Source organism: Myotis lucifugus, unplaced genomic scaffold (genome assembly GCF_000147115.1).
Source record: "Myotis lucifugus unplaced genomic scaffold, Myoluc2.0 scaffold_654, whole genome shotgun sequence".
In the NCBI taxonomy this organism is placed as follows: Eukaryota; Metazoa; Chordata; class Mammalia; order Chiroptera; family Vespertilionidae; genus Myotis; species Myotis lucifugus.
The window spans coordinates 307,089-327,004 of record NW_005871702.1 but is presented as its reverse complement, the minus strand read 5'-3'; the positions used below and the strand labels follow the sequence as shown (position 1 = coordinate 327,004).

Below are 19,916 nucleotides of genomic sequence, written 5' to 3'. Positions count from 1 at the left end.
CAGCGGCAAGTCCTTTAGGGCCAAGATCAGAGACTTCCTGGGGGGTTTCACCCCCTCCAGCTGGGGGGGGGGGGGGAGGGAGTGGGGCAGCTGGGACCGGCTTCCTGGCCTCTGCAGGCTGAGAGGATGGAGCAGAGAACAGGAAAGCCAGGGATGGGAGGAGAGGGCCTCGCCCCCAGGCCTTGGTCTTGGAGGAGGCCCAGACACCCCCTCACCCCATGAGTTCCAGGCCCAGAGGGGAGCCTGAACCCCTAAGGAGGTGATCCTCGGGGCAGGCCCATCTGCCTCCGGGGTCACCTGAGTCATCTCTCCTCCTCAGGCTGCGCCCCCTCTGTGTGCTGGGCCCTCTGTGTGCTGGGCCCCCTTGGGGAGGCTTTCTGTGGAGTCTGCCTGGATCCGCACTTGCAGCTTCTCTTTGCTGGTCTCCGGGGTGGGCCGTGCCAGCCAGGCCGTCTCTGGGTCCTCGGTGGTGGCGGCTGCGCTGTGAGGCAGGCCCCCTGTGGGGTGGCTCAGTCTGGGTCCCTCTTTAGGGCTCTCGGTCCAGGAGCCTCTTGGTGGGAACTTGGTCTTCTGGGCCCCATTCCCCTCCCAGTAGCCTCTGCCCTGCTGCCCCCTTGCCAGCAGCACTGCCCTGTGAACGCGAGTCCTGGGCTCTTGAGGCCACCTCCGTTGCCTCACTGGCACAGGTGGAGCAGGGGAAGGTCGGGAGCCGGAGCACACAGCCCGGGCGCAGGCCCCTCGGACAGCGCCACAGCCCTGTGCCCGGAGTCAGCCCTCCTTTTGCCCTGATAACCTGGGTGTAAGCCGTGACCAGGTCTGCCTGGGGCCGTAGCCATGCGGACTTCAGAGAGCAGCTCCCACGTGGGAGCAGGAACACGGAGCAGGCATGAAGTCCCCAGACCTGGGGACACCCCACCCCAGCTCCCAAGCCAAAACCAAGCAGAGGGGAGGTGAGAGGGAGCTAGGCAGACAGACAGGGAAGGAGAGGAGAGAGAGGTGCAGGGAGCAGCCAGAGGGGGGCACCGGCTGCCACAGGTCTCTCTCTCTGCCTTCTCCTTGCAAGCTGCTCCCCTGAGGCTGGAAAAGGGGTCAGTGACAGCCGGGGATTCCCTGTGGTCGGAAGGCCCGTCGTGCGAGGGAGTGGAATTCTCTTGAAGAAGAGAGTCTCCTGCAGAGAAAAGAGGGAGCCCTGGCTGACCCCAAGCGGAACGCTGGGCCCTTGAATGTCCTCTGGTGGACACGCCCCATCATGGTGCCACGTGAGAGGTCAGGGGGAGCTGGACCCCGGAGGTCCGAGGCAGGGAGGATACCAGCCTGCAGCTGGGGTGGCGTGGGGGGGGGGCCCAGGGCCTGGCTCCTGCGGTTCACACATATCCTGGGTCACAGATGCCTAAGGAGGGGCTGCTCCTGGGTCACGCCAAGGCACAGGGCGAGGCAGCCGCCAACGTGCTGCCCCCGCTTGGGCATGTGGGGTGCCGGAGAGCCGGCTGAAAGTCGCTGCTGGTATCTGCGCTCTCACCTAGAGCAGCCGAGCCTCCAGGGGCGGGAGTGATGGCAAAGAGCCTGCTTGGTTGCAACTGAGATAAGAGCAGCGAGCCCGGCCCGCCCGCACCTCGCTCGCTCACCGCGAGCTGTCTGACAGGAGAAGGTGACGGCTTCCCGGGGAGTTTCGGTGTTGGCCCATGTTTAGGCTGAGACCTGAGAGCTCGTTCCACCCATCGGCCCCAGCTCCTACCGGCAGGAACCGGTTCTCAGCAGAGGAGTCTCCCGTGGGACTGAGAGGAGCTCCCCAGGTCACCTCAGGCTGCCCCTCCACGCAGGCTCAGGTCCGGTCCAGCCCAGAGGGCCAGTGCTGGGCCACAATGTGAGTGTGGGGCCTGTGACTCCTTCACATCCTGTCCACACACAAGCAGGACCGCTTCTTAAGCTCCAGGAAAGGAGGGCGGCCTCTGGCCTATTGAAAGGCACACTGCAGGGTGGGTTACAGGCATAAAGTGATGATTTAGCTTTAAAAAAAAGTACCCTTCTTAAAGGTCAGGAGTTGGAAATAAGCTGATTCAGGGTCTCTGATCGTCAGCCCAGCCTTACTGAATCTTGAACTCCTGTCCACATGAGTATTTTTCAGGTGAAATCAGAATTTGGAGAATGCCAAAGGTCCCCCAGGTAGCGGCCAGATGATCACAGAGCTGAGACAGGGAGTGAAGCTGGTGGCTGTACTAGGAGAGGGGGCTCACCTCCCAACCTGCCTCTGTTCAGCTCATTGGTGTGTCACAGGCTCACTCTGCCAGGGCGGGCTGCAGGCACTATTGTATTTGCTCCTCACAGTAACTGGGAAGTGTCTTTGTTCCCATTTTTCAGTTAAGAAAACTGAGGTTCCGGTATGTGGCCAGGATCCCCCAACTTGCTTCGATGGCACTGGGATTAAACCCAGGTGTGTCTGCTACCCAAACCCAGGCTTTGAATGGTAGGCACTACTGAAGCAGATTAAAACGTCACCAAGGGGCCCTGGCTGGTTTGGCTCAGTGGATAGAGTGCCGGCTTGCCGACTGAATTTGTCCCGGGTTTGATTACAGTCAAGGGCACATGTCCAGGGTCAAGGGCACAAGTTTAGGTTTGCGGCTTGATCCCCGGTGAGGGCGTGCAGGAGGCAGCCAATCAATGATTCTCTCTCATCATTGATGTTTCTAAGTCTCCCTTCCTCTCCCTTCCTCTCCCTTCCTCTCCCTTCCTCTCTGAAATCAATAAAAAATAGATATATATTTAAAAAAATCACCAAGTGGAGGACTCGCCTCCCCGCAATCCTCCCAGCAGCCGCTGACTTTTTCTCAGCGCTGCCAAGGAATCCCTATGGGTGGGTGAGGGCTGAGCACTGTTAAGCCAGGCCCAGCTCCGGGGCAGTGCTTGGGGGTGAAACAGAGCCCAATTTGCCACTGGCACCAAGGCAAGCAGCCCAGAGCCCTTTGTAGATGTGCCCAAGTGCCCTGCGACTTCATGCAGGACAGACTCTACGGAGAAGTTCCAACTGCAGCAGAAAGGACTCGGGCTCAGGAGACGCCCTCCTCAGTGCAGTGCACGGGAGAGGTGGCAGGGCGTGGCTGCGGTCTCCCTGGCTTCTGGGATGTCCTAAGGGCTGGAGAGCCTCTGGACTCCCCATCTCTGTCTGGCTAGGCAGGGAAGTCAACCCTCCTGCCCTGTAGTCACTGCACCCCCAGGGGCTACAACGTAAATCTCTGCCAGAGCCACACAGGTTATTGCTCCTGCCCCTCAAATGAGCAGGTTGCTCCCACTTGCCCTGGAGAAGTGGTCCCCCTTTCCCTGTATCCTGATTATGGCCAGACTGCCAACTGCTCATGACCTCATGCAAATGAATACTGTGTGCTTACCTGGGATTGGCTGGTGAGCCAGGTATGCAAATGAATACTGTCTGCTTACCTGGGATTGGCTGGCGAGCCAGGTATGCAAATTGGCTCATGGAGACTTGATCTGGTTTGAAAGAGTTAAAATGCTGCCCCAGAGAAGAGGTGGGGTGAGGATCCACGCGATTTGTATAAAATACTAGATGCCTGATGCACGAAATTCGTGCAAGAGTAGGCCTTCCTTCCTCCGACCGCCGGCAGGCACCCGTGACCTGGGCTTCCTTCACAGCCCTGTTTCGTCTGGAAGGTCGTTCGGTCTAATTAGCATATTACGCTTTTATTATTATAGATTCTTCTGGGTGTTTACTAAGGAGCGTAGTTGAGAGAGTGAGGCTGAAGTGCCTCTTTCCTTCTCTCTCCTGACTCTGGAGTTCACTTGGGGGCCTCATAGGTGCTGGCAGCTGTCTTTGGGGTTAATGTTTAGTTTATTGAAATGGAGCAGGACAGAGAGGCAAACCCACAGCCCAGGGAGCTGAGATGGGCCTTGCTAGGCTTTCTCTTCCTGGAAGGTCCAGACCCACCTGTGGGGCCTGTGTCCCCGGGCGCTCTGGACGTGTAGGAGAGAAGGGAAGGACCTTGAAGGACAGGCTCTCCAGGGAGACTCCGGAGGAGCTGGGTTTCATTCCTAGGGAGTGGCTGCTGACCTCTGAGGTCCAGAGGCAGGAATCGGAGAAGAGAGGTGACAAGGTGATGCCTTAGTTCAAGGTACTCTTACCTTGCAGGAGAGGGTTATTACGGGGGGAGGAGGAAAGATGGCTACTTCTTATGCAACTTTAACAAGTAAAATAAATTCCCCAAATCCAAAAGGAAATGAGGATGGAGAATGGCAAGCGTTCTCTCCCACCCCCGTTCTACCCCTCCCCTTGTTACATGTTTCCCACGGAGCTTGGTGATGGGAGGGAATGACCATAAATAATATGAGGTGAGCCACCCCTGGGAGCCTGGGAGGAAGGGGAGGGAGGCAAGTGTGGATGGAGGAGATGTGTGCCCGGAGCTTATGGATATTCTAATGGCTGTGGGTCCAGAAACCAGGAATCTGAAAGTCGGATGGTTGTTGTAAATTACACATTCACTTTTGCTGTTTAGTTAAAGCCACATATGTCATAGCAAGAAAAAGCGTGGCCTGTTGTTGAAATCAGTTGTGCTTTCCCTACAGATGTCAAGATGAGCGGGGACGTAGCCGATTCCGCAGATGGTCACGGCGCCCTCAGCCAGGTGGACACAGGTAAGAAGGTCTTCTCTTCTGGGGATGGGGCAGGAAAGCAGAGTGTGAGAGAGTTGTTGAAAATCTTCCAACAACTGGTACCTGTTCTCACTTGGTCTTTTAGCCAATCAGACCCAGAAGGTGGGCCCTAGGGAATGAAGGCATTCCCTGGGGACATGGGTAAGACCCAGCCTTTGAACCGTACACCTTGATCTGCAGTGGAACAAACCTCTAGAACTTGGCTAGAAGAAGACCAGACCCTTAAAAACAAAACAAAAAAGTTAGGGAGGAGGTTCATGTCTTGAAACCCCCCTAAAGCAGCAGGCGTGTTCCCGGCAGGTGCTGTCTTCAGCAAATGGAGACCAGAGCCTTCCCCCCTTCGCCCTGATTTCTCATTGGTCCTCAAGGACCCACCAGACCCGTGTGCAGAGGCAGGAACTGGAGAAGGTGAAGCTGTGGGTGTGAGGACTCGCAGAGGGAGGCCTTTGCTGTGTGAAGAAGAAAGAGGCAGGGAGAATGGGAAGAAAGTTTCATGCCTGCCTGCTTTTAACTCTCCAGTTCAGGCCTTGCTTTGAAAGCTCCATATAATTAAAAATAACTTAAAGAAAGATGAGTATGAATTGTAACCCCACCAAATAACTTTAATAGCATCCCAACAAGACTTCAATTAGCCTTTCATCTGGGTCATTGGAGACGCAGACATTAGAAATGGAAAGGAATTGGTGACCCCTGAGTGAAATACCTTCCCAGTCTTCAGGCAGGTCTCCAGGTACCGTCCAGTTCCATTCTTGAAGCTAAAAGACTGGGTAAGGGATAAAATAACGGGGTTCTTGGGGGCGGGGCATCTGCAGGATGCATTCTCGGTTCAATTTCTGCCCCCAATTTCGTACTGAAACAGCGTCTGTTCGCACAGCAGCGTGGAGGCTGCTCGTTGGCTTCGTGTGGAGACAGCTGAGCTGGGCGAGCGGCCCGTGGCTCCGTTTTGCAGGTGATTCACTAGCTGAGTGTGTTTTCCTGAGGTTCTGTGGGGTGAGACCGTCCTCCCAGTTGAGAAGACAGTTCTCTCCAAACTCAGGAACTCCAACGAGGCCTTAAAGCCAGTCCAGCTGGAGAAGGGCACAGTCCTGGCTCTGACACACTGTCCTAGAGAAAAACCGGGGGGGGGGTGCCAGGAGAGGGAGGGCTCCGCTCCCCGGGGTGGGGGTGGACGGTGGAGGTGTTGACAGTCTGAGCGAGGCTGGCCTCCTCTCGGGGACTGTGGAGCTGGGTACAGACAGTAGAAGGAGAAAGAATCCAGACATAGGTTGAGACTCGGAATCTGACGTCATCCCAGGGTTACTGCCAATCAGTGTGCGACCTGAGCCCAGCCACTGTGCCTCCAGGGAGGCAGGAGAGGTGGCCTGGAGCAGTGGGCTTAGGCTTGGACAGAGCGGGTGGGAATCGCAGCTCTGCACTTCCGGTGTGTGATCCGATACGTGGATTTAGGTGGGTGATCGATACGTGGATTTAGCCTCCCCGTCCGGTAAAGGGACAGCTCGTGCACATCCTCGAGACTGGCTGAGAGCCGGCGGAGGCCGTGTAAAGGCCTTAGCACCGGGCGTGGCTCATGGGCTGAGGCCATCGCTACCTGAATGGCTTTGTTGGGGTTCTGGGACCCGGTGATGCGTGGCGCTTTGGGGCTGCAGCCAGCTGGGGCCCTTCTCCCCTTCATTTCTGCCAAGCGGGTCGGCCCGGAGGGTGGTCTTTCTCCTTTCACCTTCAGTAAAGGTTTGTGTGTGGCTCCTGGACTCCCAGGAGACCGTGCGTCCACGCTGCCTGGCACTTCCCCGCTGAGGCTGTCTCTCCTCGGGGCCCAGCTCCGCGGCTGGAGCACCCGTGTTAGGTGATCATCAAATTGCTGCATGTTTTCCAGGACGAGAAAAAAGAGGTCACTAATTAAGCAACCACACTTCCTGGAAAGCCACTGTGACTCAGTTCTTACAGAGGAGCTTATTATGCGTCACCATGGTTACCAGCCTGGGTTAATGGCTTTCTTTGGGGTTTTAAGAGGCAGATTCCTCCTCCCAGCAGGGCATGAATGAAGAGGTGGTTTGTGTCTGGGTTTAAAGGAACTATAAACAGAGGTGACCTAGAAAGCCCCAGTGCCCCAGGGCGCCTTCTGTGCTGTGTGAAATCCCCACAAGGCACAGGTTTGGGGGGGCAGCTGGGAAGAGGAGGCGCTTTCCCCATCCACACAGGCCCAGACGGCCAGGGCCCAGGGCGAGCATTCCCAGGCTGGAAGGGACGGGGCAGGACAAGCCTTTTTCCCTCTCGTCCTGCCTGTCTGGGAGTCGCAGGTCTCAGAGAGTGACAGCTCTAGGGCCAGGGAAGGCCCCGCCCTGCCCGTCCTTCCCACCCCGGCAGAGGCGGGAGCGAGCTGTTTCTGGATTTCTGCACTGTCCTCTCCATCACCCCCACACCCCCTGCTGCACGCTCCCTGCATGGGGCTCACTGGAGTGCTTGGTAAGGAGATGCCCAACGCATTCCACAAGCTCCCAGGGGTGATTGAGCCCCACGCACCCCTGCAGCGAGCCCACTCGTCTGACCACACTGGTCCCAGCTGACTGCACAGTGAGGAGAGGACAGAGACGGTCGGCTCAGTCCCCTGCAGGGAGACGAGGTCCCCACTTGGCAGGTGAGGGCGTGGGGTGGTGATTTTCCCACCACTCCCTCCTGCTCCTGCAGCCCCTTCACCTGCCTGCCCACCCCAGGACCCCACACCTAGCAAATGACAAAGGAAACCTGGTCTTCCTAGGGCTCTGTAGCCAAAGGTGGTGGTGGGGAGACTGGGGACCAGCACGGGGAACTGGAGATGAGAGACAGACAGACAGAGAGAGAGAGAGAGAGAGAGAGAGAGAGAGAGAGAAGCAGGGAGATGAGAGTGGCAGGAGGGAGGGGAGTCCAGCCCTGGAAAGTGGGCGGGTCTCGCTCCAGAGGCAGTGCCCGCCCGAGGGGGGCCAGGTCCTTGTGGAGACAGGGCAGGGCTGGGCCACTCACTCCCCTTCTGTGGAGGGTGAGACCCTGGCCCCTGAGAGAACTCTCTCTCTCCCTTCTCTTATCCTGCACCAGCCTCTCAAGGCACCAGCCCTGCCCACCCGCAGCTCAGATGACAGTGGAGCAGATGCCTGAGGTGGCCCTTGTCCTCCTCAGAGGTGTGGGAGGGGGGAGGGAGAGGGGAGCTGCAGACCGGGGCGGGGCTGGGTCAGCCGTCCCTTCCTCTCTGGCTCCCTTGTCCGGTCGGTCTGTGCGGGAGAGGGACTGACGCCTGCCCCACCCTCAGGTCGGCCACTCAGGCGAGCAGCTGTTTGGGGAACCTGGGCAGAAAGTCTCCTCACTTCACACTTGAGCTTTCCGTGTAAAGAGGAAACGGCCAGGAGCTGTAGGGGAGCCCAGAGGTTGGTGATTCCCCAGGGTGCCAGGGAGAGAAGGACCATCTGACCCAAGACTAGAAGGTCCTTCTCAGTCCGCGCACCGCAGCCCCCCCACCGCTCCCCCTGCCAAGTCCCCAGGAGCCTCCTCAGGGCCCAGAGGCGGGGCGGCAGCAGCAGGCAGAGGCTGGGGAGAGAGTGGCTTCTCCATCCACACACTCGCCCAGGGAAGCAGTCCTTTCCAGGGCAGACAGCGAGGGACATCTAGGGCGTCCTTGGCAGCGTGCGGAGCTGGAGGGAAGTGCAAAGGTCTCCTATTGGCAGCTCTTCCTAAGGAGGCCTGTGTGCGCGCACACACATGCATGCACACATGTGCACACACACGCACGCATGCATACATGCATGCACACACGCGCGCGCACACACACATGCTCCTCCCCGGCCCAGGCCCTGGTTGGGGTGTGTGCAGGTGCAACCAATCCATGTGTCTCTCTCACATCGATGTCTCTCTCTGTCTCTCCCTCTCTCTCCGCTCTCCCTAAAACTCAATGGAAACACCCTGGGGTGAGGATTAAGAGCAGCACAAATGCGACCTATCATCAGGCTGGTGATTATCGGGAACATTCAGGAGACGAGCCCGGCTCTGTCGCTGAGAGATGTGGGACCTGCCTGCTGCGCTGCGGGCGGTGAAGGGGCTGCAGGAGCAGGAGGGAGGGGTGAGCCAGGTGGCCCCTGGGGTTGGAGCCTGGTGACTGACCCTGTGCCTCGGCCTGTGCCAGCTTCGCCCCCACCTCCCGAAGAGAAACATGAAGCCCCAGTCCGTGCAGACATGGGGCGGGGGCGGGGGCGGGGGGGGGGGGCTGATACGAAGGCTTGAGGTTAGGGATTCTGAGGGGACATCTTGTCCACACCTCTCTCTCCTCTGGAGACATTTCAAAACCATCCCTGGAAAATGAAAAAATGTGCTGTTCTTGGGGCTGTTTTTTCCCTCTTTTTTTTTCTTTTCTTTTCTTTTCTTTTCTTTTCTTTTTTTCTTTCTTTTTCTTTTCTTTTTCTTTTCTAGATGTTTCCTGCATGGTTTATCTCCTCAGTCATCGTCCACAGGACTGAGAAGTTGTAGGAATAAGCAGGTGCTGACTCAAGGCCCGGCTTTCTCTCCAACGTTGTGGAAAGGGACGGTACATCACGGGGCAGAGCCCTATGTTTTTCCCTCTTGTTAAGAAAAGCTAATGCCACACTTTCTCTTGGCCACCTATTCCGTTCTTCTATGATTTTATTTTTCCATCACAGTTACCCTCTGTTCTTATACAATATACTCCTCAGGCTGGAAGTCCGTTCTCATCTCCCACCGGAGGCCCTCCTGCTGCAGCATGAGCCAGGCCTCTGGGTCGCCCTCCCACACCAGGGCTTTCCTCCCGCCTGTTTCCGGGGCCTGTGACGGAGATGAGGGTCCCTTGGCCTCCCAGGCCTCAGGGGCAGCCCTGTGTGCGGGAGACGTGGGAGCAGCCTGGGTGCCAGGACCCCGTCTGCCTGAGGCCCTCAGAGAGCCTGAGCCCATAAACCAGCTACAGAACCGCTCCGCGCCGCCCAGCTCACAGCGACTTCCCTGCTGCTGTCAGTCCTCACCTGAGGATATTCCCATTGATTTTTAGAGAACATGGGAGATAGAAAAAGACAGAGAGAAACATCGATGTGAGAGCAACACATTGATTGGCTGCCTCCTACATGCACCCTGACCAGGGCCCAGGCCAGGGAGGAGCCTGCAACCGAGGTACGTGCCCTTGACTGGAATCGAATCCGGGACCCTTCAGTCCACAGAGCTGACGCTCTATCCACTGAGCCACACCCGCCAGGGCAAACCTCTACTTCTCGTTCATAGACGCCCGTAGGGCAGACCAGGCAGGGCCCTGCGGCTCAGAGGGCTGTGGGGACCAGCTGCTCTTTCTCCGGGGTCTCTGGAAGGCAGTGCCCCTCCCTGTGCCCCGGCTGCCCTCTCTTTGGCCCCAGAAGCACAGGAAGGAACAAGTGCAGGGAGCCAGGCGGGGCGGCCACGTCTCTCCTACCAGCCTGAGCTCCCACGGGCTTCTTCCTCCCCCGGGCACTGCCGGGAGCACCGCCCGCTTGACTTCCGGGCGGTCAGAGCCCAGTGCCTGGTCCGCTGGCGCGCGGCCTGCACCCGCCGTCTGCGCTCAACAGGACCCACCGGTCCCCTGCACCCACGGGAGAGCCACTAGCTGGTGCTGGGGTGCTCGTGCCATTTCTAAGTCCCACTCCCCGGGCGCGCACGGGCCTCAGACCCTGGCGGACAGACAGCTCGCAGCGCAGCCTGGATGCTGGCGCAGGGAGCGGGCAGGTGGGTCCGAATCGCCCTTTCCACAGCAGCGAGGGGGCCTGGGCGCGGAGGAGGAGGGCATAGAGGGGAAATGCGATGGAAATAAAATTTAAACAAGTAACAAAGGAGAGCCCTTTCCCGGTGCATCTGAGGGCCTCAACATTCATCTTCCTCCCACTGTGGGCACTGGGGTGAGGAGAGGGGGTCAGCAGGAGAGGGGGTCCTGGCAGGGGAGGGAGTCAGCAGGGGAGGGAGTCAGCAGGGGAGGGGGTCCCTGCAGGAGAGGGGGTCCCGGCAGGGGAGAGGGGGTCCCAGAAGGGGAGGGGGTCCCTGCAGGAGAGGGGGTCCAAGGCAGGGGAGGGGGTGTCCCAGCAGGGGAGAGGGGGTCCCGGCAGGGGAGGGGGTGTCCCAGCAGGGGAGAGGGGGTCCCGGCAGGGGAGGGGGTGTCCCAGCAGGGGAGGGGGTCCGGGCTACCCTGTTGGCAGGGCTGGAATGCCAACCCCACACTCAGGTGAGACAAGGTGTTGAGCAGCTTCCAGACATGGCCAGGGCAGCCAGGGCCCCAGCCCTTCACTAGGCCCAGGACTGCACCCGCCCACAGCCCTGAGTAAATGCCTTGGTCTCTTGGGTCCCCCTCCTCCTCAAGAAACAGTACAGAGGGGGCGGGGGGATGACCCCCTGGTGTGGGAAAGGGCTGAAGACGCAGGAAAAAATTTAAAGTGAAATGAGCAGCCAAATCAGGGTGCATCTTAGGATCATGAGGAACAGCCCAAATCCAGGCAACTGAAATGCACATCTGTTTTGTTCTGCCCCCTCCTTTAAGCTCACAGACAGACAGACAGACAGACAGAGACACACACAGACTCACTCACAAAATCAGAACCCTCGGGAGCCCTGGGCGGTTTAGCTCTGTGGACAGAGCGTTGGCCTGCAGACTGAAGGGTCCCGGGTTCGATTCCAGTCAAGAGCATGTACCTCTGTTGCAGGCTCCTCCCCAGCCTGGGCCCTGGTCAGGGCACATGCAGGAGGCAACCAATCAATGTGTTTCTCTCACATCGATGTTTCTCTCTGTCTCTCCCTCTCTCTTCCACTCTCTCTAAAATCAATGGGAAAATATCCTCAGGTGAGGATTAAAAAAAACAAAAAACAAAACAAAACAATTCTTGGAGGAAACTCGGGTGCCCACTGGCAGTGCTCCTGGTCCAGGCAGCTCAGGTCTGAGGGGTTCGGAGGGGCAGAGAAATGGGACTGGAGGCTCAGCCAGCATCCAGTGGAGGGTGTCCCCCAGCCAGGGCTGTGCCCAGATGCCCACGGTTAGGGTAGGGCTAGTTGGGTTGGGAGGCGTGGGGAAGAGCCAGCTCAGCACCCTCCAAAGGGCAGCTGGGTGAGGTCAGCCCCGCCCAGCCCAGGCTGCGTCCCCCTCGCTGGAACCTCAGGGTCTGGAGGGCGGCCAGGGTCCGAGAACGGAGAGACCCGCAAAGGCTGAATCCACTTCTGGGGATGTCAGCCACTGGCTCTCCGGAGGCCCCCCCCCCCCCACACCTCCATGGACGAATCAGCAGGGCCCTGAGAGACTGGGGGCGGGGTCAGGCCTGGTACCCAGGCCTCTCCTAATAACCCCCGTGCTGTTGACTCAGAGAATAATAGATGCTCATTTGCATGACGTTTTACATACAGGTTTCAGCTGTGCGGTCACCTCCTGCCCTGGCACCAGGAAGACCCCAGGCCTCCCCTCTCCAGCCCCCGAGGAGGAGGGCATGTCCCCCAGCTCTGCTCTCCCACCAGCCAGGCCTGGGATTCGCCCTGCGGGGGAGGGACAGCCCTTGGCCAGCCTGAGTGGCCTGGTCTAGGTTGGTCAGAGGTGCAGGCAGGTGGCCTGGCCCATGCGGGCCTGGCTGGGCACCTGGGTTAGGGGCACCCTACTTGCTTGCCTTCTGCCGACATTCTCCCCACGGGAGCCAGGGAGCCCCAAGAGCTGCTGAAAAGAGAAGGCTCAGTGCTGATTTGCATAGGGAGGTGATTTCCATACTTCAGGGAGAATTTCCATATTCCTGCCTCAGAGCCTGTGGGGCAGAGAGGGGAAGAGGGAGAGGTCTTTTGAAATTCAAATGAGCCTGATGGTTTTCTCTTGGAGGGCGGCCTGGACTGAGGGGTGCACTGGCAAACATCTGTCCCGTTGGGTTGTTAAAGGGAAGCGGCCCTGGGCGGGTCCCTCACACCCTCTCTGAGGCCCCGAGACCGGCTGGGGGTCAGGCGAGGCTGCCTCCTAGGAACAACCAGCTGGGCTCCATCCCTTCCGGTCCCAGGACTCAGTTTACCTCCCAGTGACCTGAGGATGCTGGGGCGTGAGGACCACGGAGGGAGCGAGCTCTAGTTCTGGGCTCAGGCCCCCCTCCCGGGGGCTGTGGGACTAGTACAGTCTCGAATGGCCGAGGAGGTGTGAGGACCGGTGATGCTGAGTTCATCTCCCCCGCTAATCTGTGCCCGTGCACAAGTCAGCGTCCCGTCTTCGGGCCGGAGGGTGGGCACTGGACGTGGGTCTGAGCGTGAGGGTGTCTGAGGCCCTTTTAGCTCTCAGGTGTGCGATTGCCGAGCACACGCAGCTCCTGGCACACACGTCAGAATGTGTAAGACTGTGATGGTGTGCACTGCTTCACCTCCAGCTCCTCTACCGTGTGGGGAAGGGCACCTGACTTCAGCTGCCCGAGGTGCAGTCCTTAAGCCCCTGGACCTTGGGGCCGGAGCCTGCCTTCAGGTCCCAGCCGCTCTGCTCACGCCCAGCCCTGCTCAGCGTCCTGGCTGTGAGTGGGGAAGCATAGCGCCCGCCCCCTCGGCTCGCGGCCACACTCACACGCACTGTGTATGGGAGCAGGAAGCTAAGGGCTCCAGGAGCTGCTACCAGAGCTAGTGGTCACTCCAGCAGGAGCCCCCCAGTGGAGGGGTCTTTCCCCTCAGCCAGTGTGGGCTCCTGGGGCCCATCCGAGCCCAGTTGCCTTCCCTTCTCAGGAAGGAGGAGAGAGCAGTTCCCGGCTCCTCCAGGACCCAGTGCTGAGAGTGGCAGGCTCTCTGGAGCCGGGGTGGGGGCGTAGAGGGGTAGAGGGGTGTCAGTGCTGGGAGGGCCCAAGGCCCCTCCCCCAGAGTTTCTGCAGCGACTCCGGGTGAGGGGTATTTGGAGATAGCATGGTAGTGTGGACATGGGTTTCAGTTTCTTTCTTTTATTAAAAAAAAAAATCTTTACTGTTGAAAGCATTACACAGGTCCTCCTTTCCCCCCATTAGCCTCTTCCAGCCACTCCCAACCCCTGCACCCCCCAACCCTCCCCAGCCCATTGTCTGTGTCCACGGGCGATCATCTATGCACACAGGTTCATTGGTTGATCTCTTCCCACCCTCCCCTGCCTTCCCTCTGAGGTTCAACAGTCTGTTCGTGCGTCTATGGCTCTGGGTCTATTCTTGGGCATCTATCTTGGGTTCATCAGATTCCACATGTGAGTGAGATCATGGGACACTTGCCTTTCTCTGACTGGCTCATTTCCCTCAGCATAATGCTCTCCAGGCCCCTCCATGCTGGTGCAAATGGTAGTAGATCCTTCTTTTTTACAGCTGCATAGTATTCCATTGTGTAGATGTACCAAAGTTTTCTAATCCATTCATCTGCTGATGGGCACTTAGGCTGTTTCCAGATCTTAGCTATGGTGAATTGTGCTGCTATGAACATAGGGGTGCATATATCCTTTCTGATTGGTGTTTCTGTTTTCTTGGGCTATATTCCTAGAAGTGGGATCACTGGGTCAAACGGCAGTTACATATTTAATTTTTGAGGAAACTCCATACTGTTCTCCACAGTGGCTGCACCAGTCTGCATTCCCACCAGCAGTGCACGAGGGTTCCCTTTTCTCCGAATCCTCGCCAGCACTTGTCATTTGTTGATTTGTTGATGATGATAGCCATTCTGACAGGTGTGAGGTGGTACTGCATTGTTGTTTTGATCTGCATCTCTCTGATGATCAGGGACTTGGAGTATTTTTTCATGTGTCTCTTGGCCTTCTGTACGTTCTCTTTGGAGAAGTGTCTATTTAGGTCCTTTGCCCATTTTTTAATTGGATTGTTTGTCTTCCTTTTGTTAAGGTGCATGAGTTCCCTATATATTTTGGAGATTAGGGGGGTTTCAGTCTCTACTCAGTGACTTACTAATCAGTAGCCCTGGGCAGGTATGAACCCTTTGAGGCTCAGGCCTCCTCGTCTGTGTCATGGGGTTAATGGAGCACCTACTCATAGGGTGGGGAGGATAAATGCTGTCATGTGTGTAAAATGTTCACTACAGAGCGTGGTGCGTAGTAAATCCTTAATACACGTCAGCTAGTAATTAGTTCTTATTATTTGAAAACAGTGTTTTGCTGCCAAAATGTTTTAAAATGCTCTGATCTGGGCCTGGTCTCCTAGTTTACGGGCAGGAGCGTGGGGTCAGCAAAGGGGGATGACTTTCCCAAGGCCACCGCGGGCGAGGCTGGCGCTGAGGCTCCTCCAGGAGCCCTTCCCCACCTCAGGGAGTCCTCCACCCTTTGTTTTGTTTTGTTTTTTGTTTTCGGACAAAGCTTCCCCTTCCTCACCCTCACCCTCAGCAGTGGCCCCTGCAGCCCAGGCACCTGGGCCCAGAGCGGGGAGACGGCACCCTGGTGGTCACTCCAGTGAGGGAAGGGCCCTCCGCCAAGAGTTCCAGGGGGTGAGGCCTGAGAGTGCAAAGCAGAGGAATCAGCCTGCGCATCTGTCATCTGTCATCTGTTGGCGGCCGGGTCCTGGGCGCCAGGCGCGTTCCCTCCCGCCGGCCCTGGTGCGGGCAGCCTCAGCTTCCTCAGTGGCAGACCGGGAGCCTGAGGAAGGATGAAAGGAGGCCGCATCGCATCCGCGCAGCTTGAGCAAGTGTGAGCTGCTCTGCAAACCGGAGCTAACATCTCTCACCTGAGCTTCTACACACGTGCCCCTCGGAGCCGCATGGCATCTGGGTGCCTGACTGCAGGCCCTGCCCCAGAGCTCCCCCGTCGCCTCCCCCCGCCCCTCCGCTTGCCCCACTGCACCTGGGAAGAGGTGAGGATACAGGCAGTTGGTCTCTTACTGACCTTGAATCCCTTGGAACCTCTTCTCTCTCAAGGCTGGGCAAGGGGTGGAGAGGTGCTGGTCTGAAGTTGCCCGTCCAAGGGCCCTTGGGCTGTTATGGAGGGAGGCGGGCCTTGACGTGGAGCTCAGGGATTGGTTCCTGCTTCTCTGAGGGTGGGTGCTGGGGCAGCCCTCCCCCCCTCAGGTTCCTTTGAAGGTGGATTTCTTTTTTTTCTTTAAATGTTTTTATTGATTTTAGAGAGAGAGGAAGAGAGAGGGAGAGAGAGAGATGGGAACATTGATGAGAGAGAATCATAATCGGCTGCCTCCTGCACGCCCCCTATTGGGGATCGAGCCCACAACCCAGGCCTGTGCCCTGACCGGGAATCGAACCAGCGACCTCTTGGTTCCTGGGCCGACACTCAACTCCTGAGCCACGGCCGGGCTGAAGGTGGGTGTTTGGGGTACGAGGAGTTCTGACCGGGGTGGGGAATGGCTCCCCTGCCGCATCCGCTGCGTGTGGCCTGGCTCAGGGCCTCGCTTTCTGGAACCTGCACGGCTCCCCAGGATGCTCCTCACTTCGCCCCTGACCGTGAGGCGCCTGGGCAGTTGTGCTGACTGCGTGCCAGTGTGTGTCCCCCGGAGAGAAGGGGGCCATGCGGGGAGCCCGAGGGTCCCTTCTGTAGCTCAGACGGAGAGGAATAGGGACAGTATTTCCTTAAAAACTTAGACGGAGGTGGTGAGGCACCTTCCATGTATCGAAGGGGTGCTGGGGGAGGCGGGGCTCCTCTGAGCAAAGGGCGCGGGAGCCCTGTCCGCCACGGCCTGCGCCACACGGTCCTGTGGGAGAGGCAAGGCCTCAGTCCATCTTGTGACCAAACACGTGGGAAGGTCACCAGGACGCGCATAGAGGCGTGTCGGGAAGCCTGAGTCGGTCAGTTTGCACGGCTTCACATCACGAACATCCCAAACCCACAGCCGTCCCTCGGGAGAGGGAGCCGAGAGGCCTCCTGCCCTGGGCAGGAGGGAGAGCGAGGACTGAGCGCTGAGCACTGAGCACTGAGGACTGAGCGCTGAGCACTGAGCACTGAGGACTGAGCGCTGAGCACTGAGCACTGAGGACTGAGCGCTGAGTACTGAGCACTGAGCACTGAGCACTGAGCACTGAGGGCTGAGCGCTGAGCACTGAGGACTGAGGACTGAGTGCTGAGTACTGAGCACTGAGCACTGAGCACTGAGCGCTGAGCACTAAGGACTGAGCGCTGAGTACTGAGCACTGAGCACTGAGCTTAGGAAAAGGAAAAGGGAAGGGGGCGGGTCCCCGGAGTCCTCCAGGCCCGGCTGCAAGAGGCTGCTGGGTGCCCTTGCTGCCTGCGGCCTAGAGGTGAGGTGACCTGGCCAGGACACAGCTGGTGGGGACTGACGCCCAGGCCCCTGGCTCCTCGGGCAGTCGCCCACCCTGGGTCTCCTGGTCCTGCTCCTCGGCTTCCCTGGGCCCCTCACCCCTCGGGGGCAGGAATGCAGACCCTGTTTTGTTTTCATACTCGAGGGAAACTGAAGGCCACCGAGAGTAAGCCACTGGCCCAGAGTCGTGTGGAAAGCAAGTTTTCCTGTATTGTCCTACAGAGCTCTGACCACTGGGCAGTACTTCCCAGCTCCTAGTTGGAATCTCAAGTCACAGGAAAGCAAGTATGTCCATGGGGTCCTGGACAGCTGTGTCCACAGGTGTGAGTGGCTGCACTGGGAGCCTTGGGTGTGGCCGGCTGCCCAGCAGTGTCTCCAAGGATCTGGTGACTTCAGTCACTGCTGTCCCAGCAAGCACCAGGCAGTTGCCAGGTGGCCACAGAATGTCCCTGGCAGGCACGGGGCTCTGCTGGGCGGGAGCTGGTGAGGAGGGGCGGTCAGAGCCCGGAGAGGCTGGCCTTGCCCAGCGAGCGCCCTGCAGTGTTTACGGCAGAAGCGGACAATCCTGCTCGCACAGCTCTTCATTCCTGTGCTTCCACCTCCCTTGCCCAGAAAGTTACTCCCCAGGCAAACTCACATCCCCGCTGCCAAAGCCATGCAAATCAGGGGCCTTCGAGCTGCGGGCGAGGGGCCAGGCTGGTGCCAGGGAGACTCCTGCATCTGCTTAGCAGGGGCCCGCCAGCCCCAGCCTGTCTGCCCAGGGATAGGGGCCCGCCACCCCTAGCCTGTCTGCCCAGGGACAGGTGCCCCTCTAGCCCCAGCCTGTCTGCCCAGGGACAGGGGCCCGCCAGCCCCAGCCTGTCTGCCCAGGGACAGGGGCCCGCCACCCCTAGCCTGTCTGCCCAGGGACAGGTGCCCCTCTAGCCCCAGCCTGTCTCCCCAGGGACAGGGGCCCCTCTAGCCCCAGCCTGTCTCCCCAGGGACAGGGGCTCCTCTAGCCCCAGCCTGTCTCCCCAGGGACAGGGGCCCCTCTAGCCCCAGCCCGTCTCCCCAGGGACAGGAGCCCCTCTAGCCTCAGCCTGTCTGCCCAGGGACAGGAGCCCGCCAGCCCCAGCCCGTCTCCCCAGGGACAGGAGCCCGCCAGCCCCAGCCTGTCTGCCCAGGGACAGGGGTCCCTCTAGCCCCAGCCTGTCTCCCCAGGGACAGGAGCCCGCCAGCCCTAGCCTGTCTGCCCAGGGACAGGGGTCCCTCTAGCCCCAGCCTGTCTGCCCAGGGACAGGGTGTCCCTCTAGCCCCAGCCTGTCTCCCCAGGGACAGGGGTCCCTCTAGCCCCAGCCTGTCTGCCCAGGGACAGGGGCCCCTCTAGCCCCAGCCTGTCTCCCCAGGGACAGGAGCCCGCCAGCCCTAGCCTGTCTGCCCAGGGACAGGGGTCCCTCTAGCCCCAGCCTGTCTCCCCAGGGACAGGAGCCCGCCAGCCCTAGCCTGTCTGCCCAGGGACAGGGGTCCCTCTAGCCCCAGCCTGTCTCCCCAGGGACAGGGGCCCGCCAGCCCCAGCCTGTCTCCCCAGGGACAGGGGCCCGCCAGCCCCAGCCTGTCTCCCCAGGGACAGGGGCCCGCCAGCCCCAGCCTGTCTGCCCAGGGACAGGGGCCCCTCTAGCCTCAGCCTGTCTGCCCAGGGACAGGGGCCCCTCTAGCCCCAGCCTGTCTGCCCAGGGACAGGGGTCCCTCTAGCCCCAGCCTGTCTGCCGATGTAGAGAGGAGAGCAGAGTGGACATTGCTCTTGACCCCCAGGCACCTCCTGCAGAGCCATCCTTGGCCTCTGTCATCAGGACTCTGCTGGGCATTAGGTCCATCCTGGCCTCAGGAGGCTCATCTAGGACCCTGGGCTCCCCACTAATTCCGGGGGCCTTTCCTCTCTTTTGATCACTAACTGTCATTTTCTAAGGACGGGGACTCCCTCTCCCTGCCGCCTTGCCTCTCCCTCTGAGGGAGGCTCTTCGGTACAGATGGACGGGAACCGTGCGGGACAGGGAGGCGCTGGGGGTGGGATGCTAAGTGGGGTTTTGGCGAGTCCTCAGACGCTAGCAGCGGATCCGTGCTCGGGTGGGAGGAAGACCTCACACCGCCTTGGAGGCGTGGGTTTTGTCTCCCCTGGATGATCGTCCCCCAAACCGCCCAGTCGTTAAAGGCTCTGCCACTTTGTACCTATCGCTCCCCTTGCTGAGGCTCAGTTTCTTCACCTATAAACGGAGTGAATAGGAACGCCTCATCGCTCTGGCTGGTGTTGCTCAGTGGATAGAGCGTCGGCCTGTGGACTGACGGGGCCCGGGTTTCGATTCCGGTCTAAGGGCACATGCCCATGTTGCTGGCTCGATCCCCAGTAGGGGGCGTGCAGGAGGCAGCCGATCAAGGATTCTCTCTCATCATTGATGTCTCTCTCTCTCTCTCTCTCTCTCTCTCTCTCTCTCCTTCCTCTCTGAAATCAATAATAAAAAAAGTTATTAAAAAAAAGACTTCCGAGATGGAAGAAGTTTCAGAAGTCACCTGAGACCCCCTCTTGATGCTAACTTGCCCCTTAATTAAACAAGCACTTGGGTGACACCCCTGAACTGAGCAGCCTTTGCTCACTATTCCTCGCAACGGAAGCTCCGTGGATGGGAACACTCCGTGCGAACACGTTTTCCGCATGACGAGATGAAGCCTGCTTCTCAGGCGTCTCCCGTGGGCTGCTGCTCCGCTCTCTGCGCTGCAGGCATGGCCGTGTGGCTCCCAGGCCAGTGTTTGGGGAGGAAGGAGAAGCCCACTGGCGTTTCTTTACGCGCGTGCTATGTCCTAGGCCCCATGCCACGTGATCTCAAGTGTTTCCTCATTGAGTTGTTTTTTAAAACCTTTATTTTGAAAAATAAAAATACAGAAAAGTAAAAATTCAGACATACAGAAAGAGAGGACACAGTTTCACAAATATAATTAATAATCTAATAATTATTATTTGGCACATTTATTTGCTCCATCCATTTTTGCAAAATACTTTATTTTTATTTATTTAAAAAAATATATTTT

At 58.8% G+C, this 19,916-nt stretch overlaps 1 protein-coding gene and 1 pseudogene across 1 annotated transcript in view; one reads left to right on the top strand and one right to left on the bottom strand.

Moving 5' to 3' along the window:
* The first annotated feature begins 4,575 nt into the window (after positions 1-4,575).
* The window catches only part of POU2F3 (POU class 2 homeobox 3), a 74,692-nt gene continuing 59,351 nt past the window's right edge, over positions 4,576-19,916 (top strand). Inside the window, exon 1 of the mRNA XM_006105253.3 lies at positions 4,576-4,641. Coding sequence (XP_006105315.2) covers positions 4,581-4,641 — 61 coding nt within the window. The 5' untranslated portion in view covers positions 4,576-4,580. The remainder of the gene's footprint in view (positions 4,642-19,916) is intronic.
* LOC111823752 lies at positions 9,089-9,275 on the bottom strand (annotated as a pseudogene).